Here is a 16,527-nt window from a genome sequence, read left to right as displayed (position 1 = left end):
ATTCTAAACTCTCTTTCATGGTATATAGGAATCATTCTAAAATTTTAATATTTCGTTTACTAAAATTTTTTATACTGCCTTGATAAGTGGAATTACCATTATAAAATCTTCATTACCAAGAGAAACGGAGACAATAAATGTTCTAAACCTCTTTGAATTTCTCGATGAAACTATTCACTAAAACCAGGTTTTCATATTTTTGAATTTTTTCAAAATCTATGGATTAACCCCTTCAAAAATATTGAGTTTTCATTAAATGCCCTATAGACTGAAGTTTATACTCTTCACTTTTTTTTAAAAAATTCAAACCACATTCGACATTTGAATTAATGTATTCTAAACTCTCTTTCATGGTATATAGGAATCATTCTAAACTTTTAATATTTCGTTTACTAAATTTCATATACTGCCTTGATAAGTAGAATTACCATTATAAAATCTTTATTATCAAGAGAAACGGAGACAATAAATATTCTAAACCTCTTTGACCATCATCTTATGTCAGTTCTCGATGAAACTATAAACTAAAAAAAAATTCATATTTTTGAAGTTTTTTCAAAATCCATGGGTTAACCCCTTCAAAATTATTGAGTTTTCGGTAAATACTCTATATACTGAAGTTTATACTCTTCACTTTAGTTTAAAATTTTCAAACCACATTTTGTATTTGAATTAATGTATTCTAAAAAAATTTCATGGTATTTAGGAATCATTCTAATTTTTTAATATTTAGTTTACTAAAGTTTCATTTACTGCCTAGATTAGTGGAATTAGCATTATAAAATCTTCATTAATTAGAGAAACGGAGATAACGAAGGTTCTAAACTATTTGACCATCGTCTTATGTTAAAGCTCGATGAAAATATACACTAAATCAGATTTTCATATTTTTGAAAAAAATTCAAAATCCATGGGTTAACCCCTTCTAAAATAATGAGTTTTCGGTAAATGCTCTATATACTGAAGTTTATAGTCTTCACTTTTGTTTAAAATTTCAAACCACATTCGACAATTGAATTAATGTATTCTAAACTATATTTCAATGTATATAGGAATCAATCTAAATTTTTAATTTTTAGTTTACTAAAATTAAATTTACTGCCTAGATTAGTGGAATTAGCATTATAAAATCTTTATTATCTAGAGAAACGGAGACAACAGAGGTTCTAAACTCTTTGACCATCATCTTATGTTAGTGCTCGTTGAAAATATACACTAAAACCAGATTTTAATATTTTGAAATTTTTCCAAAATCCGTGGTTAACCCCTTTAAAAATAATGAGTTTTCGGTAAATGATCTATATACTGAAGTTTATACTCTTCACTTTTGTTTTAAAATTTTCAAACCACATTCTACATTTGAATTAATATATTCTAAACTATCTTTATGATATAGAAATAAATTGACTTGTTTCATTTTTTTGTTTCTAAAAATTGATTTTCTTAAAAACTTAAACATTAAATATGTGGCAAGATTTGATTGGTAAGGTGACTTGTGCTTAGTATATAAAGGATTAGTATATTTGTTGTAACAAATATTTAAATCATTATCACAAAAAATAATATGAGATTTTTCAATACAAATTTCAAAATTAAAATATTAAGATTTCAATAATTTTCAATACAAAATTTTTAAATTAACATATTTATCTATTTTTTATAGTAGATAATTTAATTTAAATGATATACGTATGTATGATTATTTGTATCTTTTCTAGAAAAAAATGAATATACCATTGATCACAAAATTTTCAATGTGAGACTTTTACCATTTTTAGTAATTTATAGTCACTTAAAAAGAATATAACATATAAAAAATCTAATTATTTTAATTATATGTTTAATGCGATTGTTTTATTTTTATTAATTTGAAATTAAACTTAAAAGATAGAAGATACAAAAATTGTTATCAAATATGTATGATTCATAATTATTAATTGTCATATATATGTTAATCATACTAAGTAATTTCGTAATTTTTTAAGGAAAAAAATTAAAAATATTCTTCTGTAAACTACTAATAAATTTAATAGTTAGTTTAATAAAAAATAATATTTTTTTTTTTTTTTTTTTTTTGAAACTAAAAATAATATATTGACATGAACCAACTTATGTTTTTCTTAAGATTCTAATTACATGTTGTTTCTTTACTGATAAACAACGTGAAAATACGAGCTTCAGAAATCCAAAACCTTTTGTTAATCCAAAAAAAGAAAACCTCAATACGTATTCCTTATATGTATTCATTTGTATTGGATACCTTGAATAGAAGTATATACTTTCTCTTCCGTCCTAGTGAAATTTCTTAATGATTTTGTCTTTGTACACGTTTCAGCTTTTTTTCTCTCCCATAGTTCCTGAAAAATGAACTTAAATGTAGCTATTTATATTATTCAAGACGATTGTAAATTCTCATTTTTGGGTATACTATATAGTTGTGAAAGGGACTCTTGCAGTTGAGTAGTTTGCATTAGAATAGTATAATAACATGAAACATAAATGAGTCACTCGTGACGTACTTGCTCTCATTTTCTACTTTGTTATTGTTAATAATCAATAACAATGTTTAACAATTTATGAGTTTTATTAGGTCAACAATGTTATATAGTCTCTTAGATTTGTTGGAATTTCAAAATTTGAAACTTATTAAAATACTAATTATACAAAGGTATTATTTAAGAGTGAAACTAATTTTAAACGTAATGTTAATCAAATCCCATATTTATTCTATATTTTTTCTCTGGTTTACCTTCACAAATCCCATATTTGTTCTGCTTCTTTTAAAAATAAGCTCCATTATATTGCTTTCATTTTTCGCTTTTACATATATTTTTTTTAGTCAAAAAATATCTAAAAAGCGAAAAAATGAAAGCAATATAATGGAGCTTATTTTTAAAAGAAGCAGAACATCAAAATAAATATAGTATGGATATCTATCTTAAATGTTTATAGATTTTTCTTCTTTTATGTTGGCATAATCTCAAGAGATTAGACTATTAAATGGATTGACCAAAAAGAGAATAAGTGTGAATTGGAATACAAATTTGAAAAGGTCAAGTAAGTGGATAATTTAATGGTAAACTCAAGGACTTATTCAACAAATCGAAAAATAATGAAAAATGTATTAGTTATACAAAATAAAATACTCTTTTGATTATAAAATTATGAAGTGAGGAGTTTTGATTATAATATTTGCCTAAAAAGAAAATATAAAAGATTTGAAGAGGATACGAAAAAAGCGTTTCGTAACTGTTGAGGAGTTAGCAAACAAACACATGCCAAATAGCTCTCTCTCTCTCTCTCTTGCCCGCTTTGCCCGTTCCTTCTTCTCTCTAGACTCTATCTATCATCTCCAGAGAGAGAGAGAGAGAGACATCAATTCCCCTTTTTTGACTAAAATTCTCTCTCAGCTTTTCTAATCCAGACCATTGGTTTCAAGTGAGATTCTCTCTCTCTCTCTACCTCTACTTCACCAAAATCTCTCCTTTTTTCCCCAGAAACATTTCTCCAGCTCCCAACTATCTAAATCTCGTTTGGATTTTGAAAGGGTTTCTCTTTTCTTCTCTCTCCCTGGTCAAGTTCTGTTTTTTTTTCTTCTTCTGGGGATGAGTTTAGATTCCGTCAAAGTGATGGAGAAATCGAACAAATCTAATGAGAGCGAGAAGAAGAAGAAGAAGAAGAAGAAGAGGAAGAAGCAGAACAATGTGAGGAACAGCGAAGGAGAAGAAGAAGAAGGAAAAGGGTGTTGGATCAAATTTAGGGTAATGGTTTGTTGCCAACCTTCAACTTCTTCTGACGTTGATGATACCACCACTCGTACGCCCTTCCTTCCTTCCTTCTTCTCTCTCTTTCCTTGCATTTGGCTCCATCTATGAATTTTCATTTGCCTTTTGAGCTAATCAAAAAAAAAACTTTCCTTTCCTTTCCTTTAGGCATGAATGATTTTTTTCTGGAAATTTGGTTTCTCCAAAAAAAAAAAGAATTTTATATTTCCATCTAAGCAAAGATTCTTTCCACATCTGTGTCAATGTGGTTGGTTTACCTAACTTTGAGTTTTAACTACTTTCCATATGAATTAGTAAGTGAATTGGTGTTTTGTAATGATGATGATTTGCCACAGTGGGAAGTAGTAAGTCGGGAGCAAGTGTGAAATCATCAAATGAGCAGCAACCAGCTGTCCCTGTTTCTTCTTCTTCTACAACAGCAACTGCAACTAGCAATGCTGAAAGCTCTTTGTCCACTCCTATCATCAGTGAAGAACTTAAGATGTTTTCTCACTTAAAGCACTTTTCTTTCCTTGATCTCAAGTTGGCTACTAGAAACTTCAGACCCGAGAGTCTTCTCGGCGAAGGTGGCTTTGGTTGTGTCTTCAAAGGATGGGTCGAGGAGAACGGTACTGCTCCTGTTAAGCCTGGCACTGGCCTCACTGTCGCCGTCAAAACCTTAAATCTTGATGGCCTCCAGGGTCATAAAGAGTGGCTTGTAAGAAGAGATCATTTTCCTTTTCTTTTACCACTGGTGAAGCTTAAAACAGACAACTACTTACTAAAGGGTGGGTTTCTGTTTGTAGGCTGAGATAAACTATCTTGGTAACCTTCTCCATCCGAATCTTGTTAAACTGGTGGGTTATTGTATCGAAGATGACCAAAGGCTGCTTGTTTATGAGTTTATGCCTCGAGGCAGTTTGGAGAATCACCTTTTCAGAAGTAAGTCGCAATTTTCTGCACTTACATTGTTTAAAGTTGGAACCTTTCTTAGATGGAACTTGCACTTTTGTGTGTGTGTGTGTGTGTGTGTTGAAGGGTCGTTGCCTCTGCCATGGTCAATTCGGATGAGGATTGCATTAGGTGCTGCAAAGGGTCTCAGTTTCCTTCACGAAGAAGCTCTCAAACCTGTCATATATCGTGATTTCAAAACCTCCAACATTCTACTCGATGCTGTATTATTGTTTCCCTTTTTCTTTTTACAGCTTCCCCCTCCTTTGCTTGCTTGCTTCTAAACTTTGTGTACCACAATATCTCAGGACTACAATGCAAAACTATCAGATTTTGGGCTTGCCAAAGATGCTCCTGATGAAGGCAAAACCCACGTGTCTACTCGAGTCATGGGCACTTATGGTTACGCTGCTCCTGAGTATGTTATGACTGGTTAGTCCTCTTTTTTTGCACTCTCCCCTCTATAATTATATTTCCTTTTTTAGCACTGGTGAGAGATTTTTTATAACTAAATGTCTGTCTGCTTATAGGTCACTTGACATCGATGAGCGATGTTTACAGCTTCGGTGTGGTTCTACTCGAAATACTGACTGGTAGAAGATCCATGGACAAAAACCGACCAAGCGGTGAACATAACCTGGTAGAATGGGCGAGACCGCATCTCCTTGACAGAAGAAGATTCTACCGGCTACTTGATCCGAGGCTGGAGGGTCATTTCTCCATCAAAGGAGCTCAGAAAGTAACCCAGCTTGCAGCCCAATGCCTTAGCCGCGACTTCAAGATGAGACCCAAAATGAGTCAAGTGGTTGAAGTCCTTAAACCACTCCCAATGCTCAAAGACATGGCTAGCTCTTCCTATTACTTCCAGACAATGCAAGCCGAGCGATTGAAAGCTGGGTCTGGCTCTGGCTCAGGTCGTGGCTTGGGGTCAAGAAATGGGCAACCCGTGTTCCGGACTCTGTCTAGTCCTCATGGTCAAGCTGGTTCTTCACCGTATCGTCACCAGCTTCCGTCTCCTAAGCCCAAAGGTGCTACTACTTAAAGCTATATCTCACTTCCTTTAGAGGCTCTTTCTTGGGACGCAAGATAACTGTCCTTTTAACCGATGTAAAACCGATATTTTTAACCGTTTTAAAGAAAAGTAAGTTATGGTGTATAAGATTTGATCTTAAAGAAGATCCAACGTTGTGGATTTACCTCTGTTGTAGCCTCTTGTTACTCTTCTTTCTTCTATTGTATGCTTTTAACAGTTTGTCTTAGTGTTTATTATTGTCATTTCATTACTAAGTCGTTTTTGCAATTCTCAGTCGCTTGACCGGCCAAGTACGCTACCTAAGCCGAACCTAACCTTTTATAAATGTGGATGACGTTTAGCTTGTTCAAATGTTTGAAATTTGGACTTATCCACTTGCTGCGTTAACATGTCGTTAATGTCTGCATCATCTCTTTCAAAATTTCATCGTCACCCACCCATATAAATGCATTTGAGAGAGCTATTAGGGGAAATATTATCAATGGCCCGTAAATTCTTTTCACACTTCCCAGTTGCTTCACCAATACTCAACCTAATATTCAGTATAAAACTACCAACAAAAGGGTATTGGAAAGTGTTGGGTTGAAATTTCTCTTTTTTAGATTTTTGAAATCTTTTCCTCTTTTGAATTTGCTACTCATCCGCCACTTGTTGCTTTAGGTAGATAATCAAATAACTATATCTAAATAAAAGTAAAAAAATGTCACATGGTGACACCGTTTCTTACATGAAGTTATTGTTTATTCAATTACTCGAAGCAATTTATCCAATCTTACTCTTTGTTAACATACATGCCGCAAGGACCAACCACTTTTTACACAGAGAACTGTAACTTCAAATTGATTACTTATGTTGTAGTTTAATTTATTTTTATTGAAACTTGATCATTGTTTATAAAATTGAAATTCATGATTTAATTACTAAAATACAAAATTACGAAACATTCAACTATTCAAGAATAGTGGACCTTTCCAAACTTCCAAGTGTTTTAGAAAAATTCGGAAATTCCCTCCACCCTTTTCCAGCAAACATAGGAACATATTTTAAAAACCAGATACGTGTTATATTTTAATTTTGAAACACCTACACATAACAGCTGCAGATTTATCAATATAAATAGAGTCCAGTCAACGTCTTCCCCTGCAAATTTGAAGTTGCGTGTACTGAAACATATAAAATGTATGTAGTTCTTGGTTATAGTCTTCGTCCAATCGACAAGGATATTCTTCTATGCTCTAATAAACAAATATCCAAATGAGTTCACGCGTAAACAAGACAAGGTTTATCTGGTGGCTAACCCATTTATTGAAATCTTGTCAAATGTTGTTAAAAGAAAAAATGAATAGAAAAAAGCATATGTCTTTGATCATTTGTTTTTATCTCCAAGAACCAAGATATAATATACCATTCGATTTAGACTTTTCAAAAATGTTACTTTCTAACAAATAAATACGAAAATTCCGAGGAATAGTCACATGACATCTTGACATGATCATCTTCTTCCTGTTATCTATATAATTCATGCGGCTACCCTCTCTTCCACAAACTATATTACAGAGCAATACGGAGAGAACAGACAGAGACATTTATACAAGTCATTCTTGTCCTAATCCTAACAAGACTTAAGTAATGGGAAATCTTTTGTGCTGCGTGCTGGTGAAGCAATCAGATGTGGCAATCAAGGAGAGGTTTGGCAAATTTCAAAAAGTTCTTAATCCAGGTCTCCAGTTTGTGCCCTGGGTCATTGGTGATTATGTCGCCGGTCACCTCACCCTCCGTCTCCAGCAACTTGATGTTCAATGCGAAACCAAAACAAAGGTAAAGCAACATTCAACACCAGTACACATATACATACATCTCTTTCTTCTAACGGATCATTCTGTGTCAGGACAATGTGTTTGTGACAGTGGTTGCATCCATACAATACAGAGTCTTGGTTGACAAGGCAAGTGATGCCTTCTACAGACTTAGCAACCCTACTTCCCAAATCAAAGCCTACGTCTTCGACGGTAACTACTCCATCATCTTTTTAGTTTCCCCAGAGATTATTCCGATCAAAATCTTTGAGAATATTGGTTATATTTCTCTCAGTGATCAGAGCATGTGTACCAAAGCTGAACTTGGACGATGTGTTCGAGCAGAAGAATGAAATAGCCAAATCCGTGGAAGAAGAGCTAGACAAAGCCATGACTGCTTATGGTTATGAGATCCTTCAAACCCTTATCATCGACATCGAGCCTGATCAACAGGTCAAACGCGCCATGAACGAAATCAACGCCGGTAATTCATATAATCTCCCTAAACCTTAGAACCAAAATAATCAAAGCTAGGTCTCTGATGGGTTTAGAAAAAATGGTTTACAGCGGCGAGGATGAGAGTGGCGGCGAACGAGAAAGCAGAGGCGGAGAAGATCATTCAGATAAAGAGAGCAGAAGGAGAAGCTGAGTCCAAGTACCTTTCTGGACTCGGTATCGCTCGTCAGAGACAAGCTATCGTGGACGGTCTGAGAGACAGTGTTCTCGGTTTCGCAGGAAACGTGCCTGGGACGTCAGCGAAGGATGTGTTGGACATGGTGATGATAACTCAGTACTTTGACACGATGAGAGATATCGGAGCTAGCTCCAAATCTTCGGCGGTGTTTATCCCTCACGGTCCAGGCGCCGTCGCTGACGTGGCGGCACAGATTCGAAATGGATTACTGCAGGCCCACCAGACCAATGCTTAAAGGGCTCAGTCAAGAGTCCACTGTCCGAAAAGTCGTCTCCACCCTGTTGTTTTACTGATATTTTTTTATTGAAAATAGATATCCTTAAAAGATATAAAATGCTATGCTGATTGTGGTTTGATATTTTTCCTTTTCCATGTGATAATGTTTTTTTTTTTGGGTCTTTCCTTGTTGTTTTGTATTTATTTTGAGAATTCAGTTTGTATGTGAAAATTTATAACTATCTCTAATTATATGTTTTCAAAGTTTTAAGCTGTCAAAGAATATAATATTTTTGAATAATTTCTTTTTTCTCAACTGAAGTTTTGGATAAAATGTGACGACCATTCATGTAGAGTGTCAGACAAATGCAAAATCGCGCGTCTATGATGCACCTAACATTTTAGACGACATCATAGCATGGTCCAAAGTCCAAACGACAGATACTTCTAATTTAACTCTTTTTAATTTCATGTCGTCCGTGTTTCAAAAAAAAAAAAAAAAAAATTCCTGTCGTCCCACTTACACCAAGCATAATCGAATATCCAATTTTCATATTCTGATACTAACTTTCGTATAATAAGTGATCTCACCTATTTTATATAACAGAGTTAGACAAATACGAAATTAGTGATCTCACCTATTTTATATGACTTGTGTCATATGGTCAAGTTTGAGGGGGAATTTGGAGTTTTGAAGAAATTTTTTAAAAAGAGTTAGCAAGTAGAGAAGTGCAGTTGTTATTTGAGTTTGTTTTTATTTCATAATTTGATGCACTAGTTGTAAAAAAGTTTGATTGAATAAAATTTTACATTCATTCAAAAAAAAAAAAAAAAATACGAAATTAGATGTTGTGTTGAAGAAAAAATATGAAGTAAAATCAATGCAATGCAAGTGTTAACCCCATAGGATAAAAAAAGATCAAGAAAACAAATTGAAAATGCAGAGGGGAAGAAAAAGAGAGGAAAAGGATCTTTAGAGTTTCATCGTATCACCAAGACAGACGGATCAATTAATCCAAATTTATTATGCTCTACAAATCCGATAAGAAACTGAGGAAAAGATTTGAGCAGTAACCATTAAAACAACCAAACCAAGCAGTACACCGCATCAGAAAAAACTTGCTTTGGTTGGATATTCATCAGTTGGCTCTCATTTTCAAGGCTTGAGAGAGAGGGCCAAACCAACCTTAGCATTCTTGTCAATAGCCTTAGTGTCAACTTCTCCAGAGATGGTGAAGAAGGATTTGGGTGTCCACTGGTGCTGAATGAGTGCATTGGCTATCCCGGCACTGTTCACACGAGCCTTTACAGTGGTCAAGGGGTCAAGCGAATGCTGCGTTCCCACGGTTATGGTGTTGACATTGGTGGAGAACTTGTGGTTCACTTCAGCTCCAACAGCGGTGTTGAACAGCGGGTTAACAAGGTGGTAGAATGAAGCGTTGACAGTATCTGCTTTGTCGTTCCTAAACAAAAAAGATAAGCCAAGATATCTTTTTAATCAAAAACCCCATCTTACATCCACAAGTATCTCTCACAAAGGTATTCACACTTACAGGGTAAGGGAGGCAATTAAATCATCCTTGATGAAGTTAACTCCAGCATTGATCTTGGTGAAACTGCCTGATTTGGTGTCGAAGGAAACATCAGTACCAAGGGCCAACACATTGGTACCCATAACACCAGAGAAGTTGACAGTGGGGTTTTGAGTCAAGCCCATGCTTGTGCTGATACCAGCATATTCATGCAAGTACTGAAGCTCAATCTGTTTATAAAAAGGAAGAAACCACCATTATGAAGTTAGGAAAAGGCAGTATCTCATCAAAAAATATATAACAAAGAAATACAGATGCTTGAGAAAAAAGTGAAATACCTTGCCGGAGTTTTGGTCAGGGGCCCTGAAGCTGAAGATGGACTTCAATCCAGGTGCAGCCTCATCAACCGTAGCAGTGATCAAAACCTGAACCACATAGAGAGGTAATAAGATAATCTGATACAAGAAAGTAGTATCCGGGAAGGGAGGGAACAGACATACGGTATTGTCAGTGGAAACTCTCAAATCGGTAGTGGTGTTTTTTTGCTTGAGTTGAAAAGCAACATCTCCCAAGAGTGAGTCACCTTTCTTGGTTCCAGTTGAAGTGATGGCCTAAGATGGTAACAGGCAAAGAAAGAAAGAAGGAGCTAAGCTTATGTATCACAATGCTTACTACTGCAATCAATCAATCAATCAATCAATCTCAGAAGTGAACTTTAAAAGCTAAATAAAAAAAAAATGGAAACTTACAACACCGGAAGGAGTGGAAGTGGTGATACTGAATTTCTGGTCGCTGTTGTGGTCCTTGTACAGCAGATCTGTCAGCAAAAAAAAACATTATAGAGATCCCTTTGATATTTCCACATCCTACCTAGCATGAATCAAACAGCTCCTTCCAAATTTTAATACACGCATGAAAGTAGAGTAGTTTCACCTTTGGCTTTTTTGCCGATGTCAGTGTAGAGACCTGGTCCTTTCCCCATTCTTGAGAGATGATAATTATCGAGAGGGATTCGAAGAAGACACTACAGAACAAAACCTCTCTGCTTTCTTTCTGTGGCGTCTATAACTAAAACCCTAAATTTTTATTCTTTTTATTTTGGTCGAAAGGTTAAATTTTATGAGCCGTCGGATCGTCACTCGCTCTGTCAGTTTTCCTCATCTACAGCCGTCCATATTTTTCATTCTCCACTAATCATTTTCTTTTAGTACTTAACTAGGGCTGGGCGTCCGGGTACCCATTCGGGTTTCGGTTCAGTCCATTCGGGTTTCGGGTTTTTTGGGTCAAAGATTTCAGCCCCATTCGGATATTTCTAAATTTCGGTTCGGGTTCGGTTCGGATCTTTGCGGGTTCGGTTCGGGTTCGGATAACCCATTTAAAATGTTTTTAAATTTTCAAAATTCATTATATACTTTAAACTTTCAAAATCTATAAGAAAAATAATATATTACATATAAATTTTTATAACATATATGTCAAAATACCTTAATTTAACATATAAATTGGTTTTCTTTGAATATTTGGATAAAGAATCAATAGATATTTAACTATTTTGGTGTTTTCAGTATACTTTAGCTATTTTAAACATTTACTTTTGACTATTTGCAAATATTTTCCGAGTATTTTGGAAAACTTAAAGGTATCTTATATATTTTTAATATTTTTAATATACATTATATATAAAAATAATGTATATATTTAAGTATATAAATTTATTTCAGATACATTCGGGTACCCAAAATATTTCGGTTCGGATCGGGTTCGGTTTCGGTTCTTTAAATACCAAAATTTTGAACCCATTCGGATATTTAATCAATTTCGGTTCGGATTCGGTGCTATTTTTTCGGATCGGGTTCGGTTCGGTTTTTCGGGTTCGGATTTTTTGCCCAGCCCTATACTTAACCATTTTTAAGTCCTTCGAATCAGGGAACGGTCTGATGGCATATTCCATCGTTCTTTCTAGTTTGGACCTCAAAATTGTCCTCTTTTGAGGCCCATTCAGTTGTCGATGATGACGCCCATGTATGATCAAATTGTATCCCTATATATTTTATTTTTACTATAACTAAATACAACAATCTTACAAAAAAAAACAGCGTAATTACTAATTACAAAAAAAGTTGTAACGCAACAAATATTTGATATACAGACACGATTTGTCTCATTTGAATATCATAAAAGTCAACCTCTAAGTTTTCTTCAACAGCTTAATAATGCGTTTAATCGCAGACATAAACTCTTTCTCCTTCTCTGGAACCACCGAATGATATGCATTCTCCTTCCATGCTCTGTAGAAAAACGATTCTTTCTCCACGAATATGGTAGCTTTGTTTCTGTTGCACGTTCCCTTCTTCACAGTATCCGACATTTCGTTAAGTAGCGATTCAGATTTCACCAAAGAACTCAACTCCTCTTTCAAATCACCTTTTGTTTCCTTCTTCAACGTTTTCAACTCTCCCAGCAATTTCTTCGCATTCTCAATCTCTTTTGTAAGTTTGTCGTTCAGGAGTTCTCTTTCTTCTTCTACTTTTAATGTTGTTAATGTTTCGGGTTTTACATCTCGGAGTTTCACTAGCTTCACGTCTCTCGCTGCAGCCTCTTCGATGTTCCATCCCAATGCGATTACTAGGGTCACGATAAGACCACCTGCAGGTAGTGTTATATTTTTTCTTGCCATATTGTATTGTTTCAAATTGATCAAGGAAAATCTTCTCGTGTCATACTATATACGAGAGGATTGTGACTTATTTTCGGTGGTACGTAGCCTTTACATAGAAAAATGTTTTCTAAAAAAAAAAAAGTAGAAGTTTTTTTTTTTGACATGTCTAAAAGTAGAAGGTAAATTTGGATATATTGACGTTCTATTCTTAAATGCTAGTATTAAAATAAAATTTTGGAATTAGATTTTAATTTAAACATTGCGAAATTTATGGATAACCAACTAAAGATGAGTATAACTGAGTCAATACGATACGTTGACCATCAATTTATGTACATACTATTATTAGTCACAGATCATAGTATAAAATACCTTAAACATAGAAGACAAGAACTCGCATCTCTGCTCACCTCTTTTCCTTTAACAAACTATATATTTGAATATAATTTCAAATTTATTTGTTAAGGGAAAAATTAAACTGAGCTCTAGTCATGGCAAAGATCTCCTTATTGCTTTTCGTCATGGCCCTTGTTGCCTCTCTCCACGCTTATGAAGCTCACCGCATGGGAAAATTCGATGAAGCAATTGAAAAAGACTTGCACAAAGCCGAGGCCCAGATCGAGGAAGACATAAAGGCAACAAAAACGAGCATTCAAGGTTTGACAACTGAGATGAAAACCTTGAGCAAATCTGAAGAGATGTTAAATCAACTTGGAAAAGATCACAAAACGGATATGGAGGTAGCTCCTTATGGAAAGAAACTCAGAACATTCAGCAGGGCAGCAAAAAATGTCACGAAAGCACCACCTGCAAAAAACAAGAAACCTGCACCACCTGCAAAAAACAAGAAACCTGCACCACCTGCAAAAAACAAGAAACCTGCATCACCTGCAAAAGACAAGAAACCTACATCCGTAATCCAAACGATCTTGCAGGATTTTGGGCTAAACGGAGGGAGGGATTGACAAAACATAATAATCAGGGTCTGATTAGTGTTTTGAGTGAGTTTTAAGGAGTATTGAACTTGTTCATGGAGTTTAGCTTTACAAGTGAGAGGAGCAAATAATTCCCCACATAGTATATAAGTTGCGTTGCTGTCATTTTGTAATTAATAATACAACTAAATGAAATATTATAACTACTTATGATATCATAATATGTTTTTATGCGAAATTTTTTTATTTTTTTTTATGACAGCTTTCTATTAGATCAAAACTCAATCAACTGTGTCTTTTTTTTTTGCATACAACGTTTGAGATATCTGTTTATAAAATACTATAGATGACCAAATTAGTTTACAAAACGGTGAAACGTTTTCTCAAATAGATATAGATGACAAATTGATGGAATGAGGCTTAATAGATGTATGTATACTTACAGATAAAAATTATTTAGGGGTTGATATATCCACTAACATAATCATGTGATCTTCAACATTATTTCTATTTTTTTCGAGTCTTAGGAGATTTTCTACATAAAAGATAATAATTGTAAAATCTATATATTTTTTTAAAAAGATTCACGTTTTACATTTAATGTGTAACCTATATTAGCTAATAATGATAAAATGTAAATTTCAAACAAATAATTACAGTGGTTCAAATACTATTGGTTTAAAATTATGGAAAATAGCTGAATATAAATTAGTACATTTATACAAAACTTCTTACATCTCATAATAAGTTTAAATTGCACTTTTTCTTTTCTAATTTCATTTCATGTATTAATTTGACCATCGTATTTTAGACAAAGATCCGCTAATAGAAATGACTTTCCCTAATGTTTTATTATTTTTCTTTCATAAAATATCTTTTTCCGTTCTTCGCACAGCTTTTTAAAACAAAGTTCTAATTTTTCTTCTCTATTATTTTAGCATATTAACTAGAGATATAAAATTGTGCAATGCATAATAAATACAATAAAATTTCTAATAATTTTCTTAGTATATGTGAGAATAACTTACTATAAACATGTTGACTAATATTTTAGTTCGGAACACTGAATTTTTTATAACAAAGTGCTTATAGCATACTTTTGATGCAATTGCATAAGACTAATATATAATGGTTCTCGTAAACCTTAAATTTGATTACTTCTTTTTTGTATTGAGTGTTGATTTATATTGTTTCGCTTCCCAAGTGCTACCCATAAGCTGAAACTAAATATTTTCTTAAATAATTTTCCTAGCATAAAACTTTGTACATAAGAGTACCATTAACCCTCTTGGTGCTTATCAATTTTTTGATTAAAAAAAGAAGGAAAGAAAAGAAGAAGAAGAAGAATAGCTCTGTCTCTGCTTGGTCTTTTTGCAGGTTTCATTGACATGTGGCGATCCGCGATTGGTTTTTTTAAATTTTTTTTTTAATCGCACAAAAAAAAATTAAATTTTGAACACTCATTTTTTTAGCTCCTCCGTTAATGATGCTCTAAAGTGAGTACATAGTATCTTAATTTACATTTAACCATTATAAAATTTAGTATAGTTTTCTTATTTGAGCAGTCTAGGTCGAGATCTATAAAATGGTTCTGATCTATTATCTATACATATTTTTTGAACAAGTATTTATTTATGTGAGTGATTGTGGTGAGTTATATGTTGGCTCATCGCTAAATTTTACACGAAAAAAACAGAGAAATATCGTAGGATAATCCTAAATTTTTGTTGTTATCACAAATGTAGTCTCTAAAAACCAAAATGACCAAATATTCTATTAAAAAGGTAAATATACAATTATACCCTATGATTAACTAATATAGATCTTAGAATTTAAAGTTAATGGACAGAGTTTTGGAATTGAAATTTAAAATTTCATAAAATAAAAAATAAATATTAAAAGTTGAAAATAAAAATAAAAATTTTAAAAATAGTTCCAAACACACATTTTTGAATTTTAAAAAAGAAAATTTGAAACAAATAATTCAAAAAATAAAATTTATAGAAAAATTCGAATTTGAAAACATACAATTTGAAACTATAAATTTTTTTTTTATAAATATTATTTTTAGTTTTAGTTTTTATTTATTTGCTTTTATATATCTAGAGTATAAAAATCTTTTAACTATTAAATGAAACATTTTGGTCATTCTTTTTCTTCACAAAAACTTGAAATTGTCTAAGAGTTGCCCCAAAAATTATATAGGAATCTTATTACGGAATTTCCATAATATAAGGTTAGAACTTCGAAATTGGAAGGATTTGAATAAGATGACTACAAAAAAAAATTGCGACTTTTATGGGTGGCCAAAGAAAACTAATAAACGAAGTCAATACCATTCGCGCTCACCATCAAAACAAGGTTACTATTTTTACGCACAGGTAAAGGCTATAGATTCTTTAAGAAATGAACACACTAAAATATAGTTTGATCTAATTAAATCAAATTTACTTCAGGAAAATTAATCCGTAACATGGAAAAGATCTCCTTTGTACTTTTGGTTGTGGTCCTTATTGCCTTTGTACATGTCTCTGAGGCTCAATCTTCTAAAGAAGGCGAAGAAAAAGTAATTGAAAAAGACCTGCATGAAGCAAAGGACTTAATCGAAGATGACTTGAAGGAAAAGAAAAGAACATCAAGAGCTTGGAAAGCGAGGTGAATATGTTAACCAAATCTGAGAAGATGTTGAATGACATCGGAGAAGCTTACAAAAATGGTACGAGTCTAGAACCTTACGGGAAAAAGCTCAAGAAATTTAATAGGAAGGTTAAGCAGGCACCAAAGGGAAAGAGATACGGATCCGTAGTTCAAAACATTTTGAAGGATTTGGGATTAAACGGAGGGAGAAACTGAAACAATATTAACTAGGGTTTGATGGATGTTTTGATGCGTTTTAGGAGGTTTCAAAATTGTCTTTACAAATGAGATGAGCAAATATCTTTCACAT

At 33.3% G+C, this 16,527-nt stretch overlaps 5 protein-coding genes and 1 pseudogene across 5 annotated transcripts; 4 read left to right on the top strand and 2 right to left on the bottom strand.

Annotated features, from left to right (window-relative positions):
- The first annotated feature begins 3,359 nt into the window (after positions 1-3,359).
- LOC130505294 (serine/threonine-protein kinase PBL35-like) lies at positions 3,360-5,998 on the top strand. The gene is made up of 6 exons (XM_056999893.1): positions 3,360-3,816; positions 4,121-4,482; positions 4,571-4,706; positions 4,803-4,939; positions 5,024-5,147; positions 5,246-5,998. Exons 1-6 carry the CDS (start codon positions 3,606-3,608, stop codon positions 5,755-5,757), a joined length of 1,482 nt encoding a protein of 493 aa, XP_056855873.1. The 5' UTR covers positions 3,360-3,605; the 3' UTR covers positions 5,758-5,998.
- A 1,205-nt stretch (positions 5,999-7,203) lies between these two features.
- LOC108859410 (hypersensitive-induced response protein 3) lies at positions 7,204-8,696 on the top strand. Its single transcript, XM_018633309.2, has 4 exons — positions 7,204-7,566; positions 7,637-7,757; positions 7,840-8,028; positions 8,112-8,696. The coding sequence occupies exons 1-4, from the start codon at positions 7,378-7,380 to the stop codon at positions 8,471-8,473; spliced, it is 861 nt and encodes a 286-aa protein (XP_018488811.1). The 5' UTR covers positions 7,204-7,377; the 3' UTR covers positions 8,474-8,696.
- A 715-nt stretch (positions 8,697-9,411) lies between these two features.
- LOC130505291 (mitochondrial outer membrane protein porin 1-like) lies at positions 9,412-11,077 on the bottom strand. The gene is made up of 6 exons (XM_056999891.1): positions 10,920-11,077; positions 10,736-10,803; positions 10,487-10,597; positions 10,325-10,411; positions 10,008-10,216; positions 9,412-9,917 (listed from the first exon to the last, which is right to left on the bottom strand). The coding sequence occupies exons 1-6, from the start codon at positions 10,966-10,968 to the stop codon at positions 9,611-9,613; spliced, it is 831 nt and encodes a 276-aa protein (XP_056855871.1). The 5' UTR covers positions 10,969-11,077; the 3' UTR covers positions 9,412-9,610.
- A 1,097-nt stretch (positions 11,078-12,174) lies between these two features.
- On the bottom strand, positions 12,175-12,687 carry LOC130505292 (uncharacterized). The gene has a single exon (XM_056999892.1). It carries the CDS (start codon positions 12,661-12,663, stop codon positions 12,175-12,177), a length of 489 nt encoding a protein of 162 aa, XP_056855872.1. The 5' UTR covers positions 12,664-12,687.
- A 352-nt stretch (positions 12,688-13,039) lies between these two features.
- Positions 13,040-13,832, top strand: LOC108860501 (uncharacterized). The gene has a single exon (XM_018634370.2). It carries the CDS (start codon positions 13,137-13,139, stop codon positions 13,608-13,610), a length of 474 nt encoding a protein of 157 aa, XP_018489872.1. The 5' UTR covers positions 13,040-13,136; the 3' UTR covers positions 13,611-13,832.
- A 2,221-nt stretch (positions 13,833-16,053) lies between these two features.
- On the top strand, positions 16,054-16,433 carry LOC130505293 (uncharacterized; annotated as a pseudogene).
- Positions 16,434-16,527: the final 94 nt, after the last annotated feature.

Source organism: Raphanus sativus, unplaced genomic scaffold, assembly GCF_000801105.2.
Source record: "Raphanus sativus cultivar WK10039 unplaced genomic scaffold, ASM80110v3 Scaffold2152, whole genome shotgun sequence".
Lineage (NCBI taxonomy): Eukaryota > Viridiplantae > Streptophyta > Magnoliopsida > Brassicales > Brassicaceae > Raphanus > Raphanus sativus.
The sequence above is the reverse complement of the archived record's forward strand: the minus strand, read 5'-3'. Positions and strand labels throughout refer to the sequence as shown.

Bases quoted from the DNA above. Each gene is read 5' to 3' on its own strand.
- LOC130505294 (XM_056999893.1), top strand. From the start codon at position 3,606: ATGAGTTTAGATTCCGTCAAAGTGATGGAGAAATCGAACAAATCTAAT. The intron at 3,817-4,120 runs GTACGCCCTTCC...GATTTGCCACAG, and splicing joins CGTTGATGATACCACCACTC to TGGGAAGTAGTAAGTCGGGA. The intron at 5,148-5,245 runs GTTAGTCCTCTT...GTCTGCTTATAG, and splicing joins TCCTGAGTATGTTATGACTG to GTCACTTGACATCGATGAGC.
- LOC108859410 (XM_018633309.2), top strand. From the start codon at position 7,378: ATGGGAAATCTTTTGTGCTGCGTGCTGGTGAAGCAATCAGATGTGGCA. The intron at 7,567-7,636 runs GTAAAGCAACAT...ATTCTGTGTCAG, and splicing joins AATGCGAAACCAAAACAAAG to GACAATGTGTTTGTGACAGT. The intron at 8,029-8,111 runs GTAATTCATATA...AATGGTTTACAG, and splicing joins CATGAACGAAATCAACGCCG to CGGCGAGGATGAGAGTGGCG.
- LOC130505291 (XM_056999891.1), bottom strand. From the start codon at position 10,968: ATGGGGAAAGGACCAGGTCTCTACACTGACATCGGCAAAAAAGCCAAA. The intron at 10,598-10,735 runs GTAAGTTTCCAT...TTACCATCTTAG, and splicing joins CTTCCACTCCTTCCGGTGTT to GCCATCACTTCAACTGGAAC. The intron at 10,217-10,324 runs GTATTTCACTTT...TTTTATAAACAG, and splicing joins CTGACCAAAACTCCGGCAAG to ATTGAGCTTCAGTACTTGCA.
- LOC130505292 (XM_056999892.1), bottom strand. From the start codon at position 12,663: ATGGCAAGAAAAAATATAACACTACCTGCAGGTGGTCTTATCGTGACC.
- LOC108860501 (XM_018634370.2), top strand. From the start codon at position 13,137: ATGGCAAAGATCTCCTTATTGCTTTTCGTCATGGCCCTTGTTGCCTCT.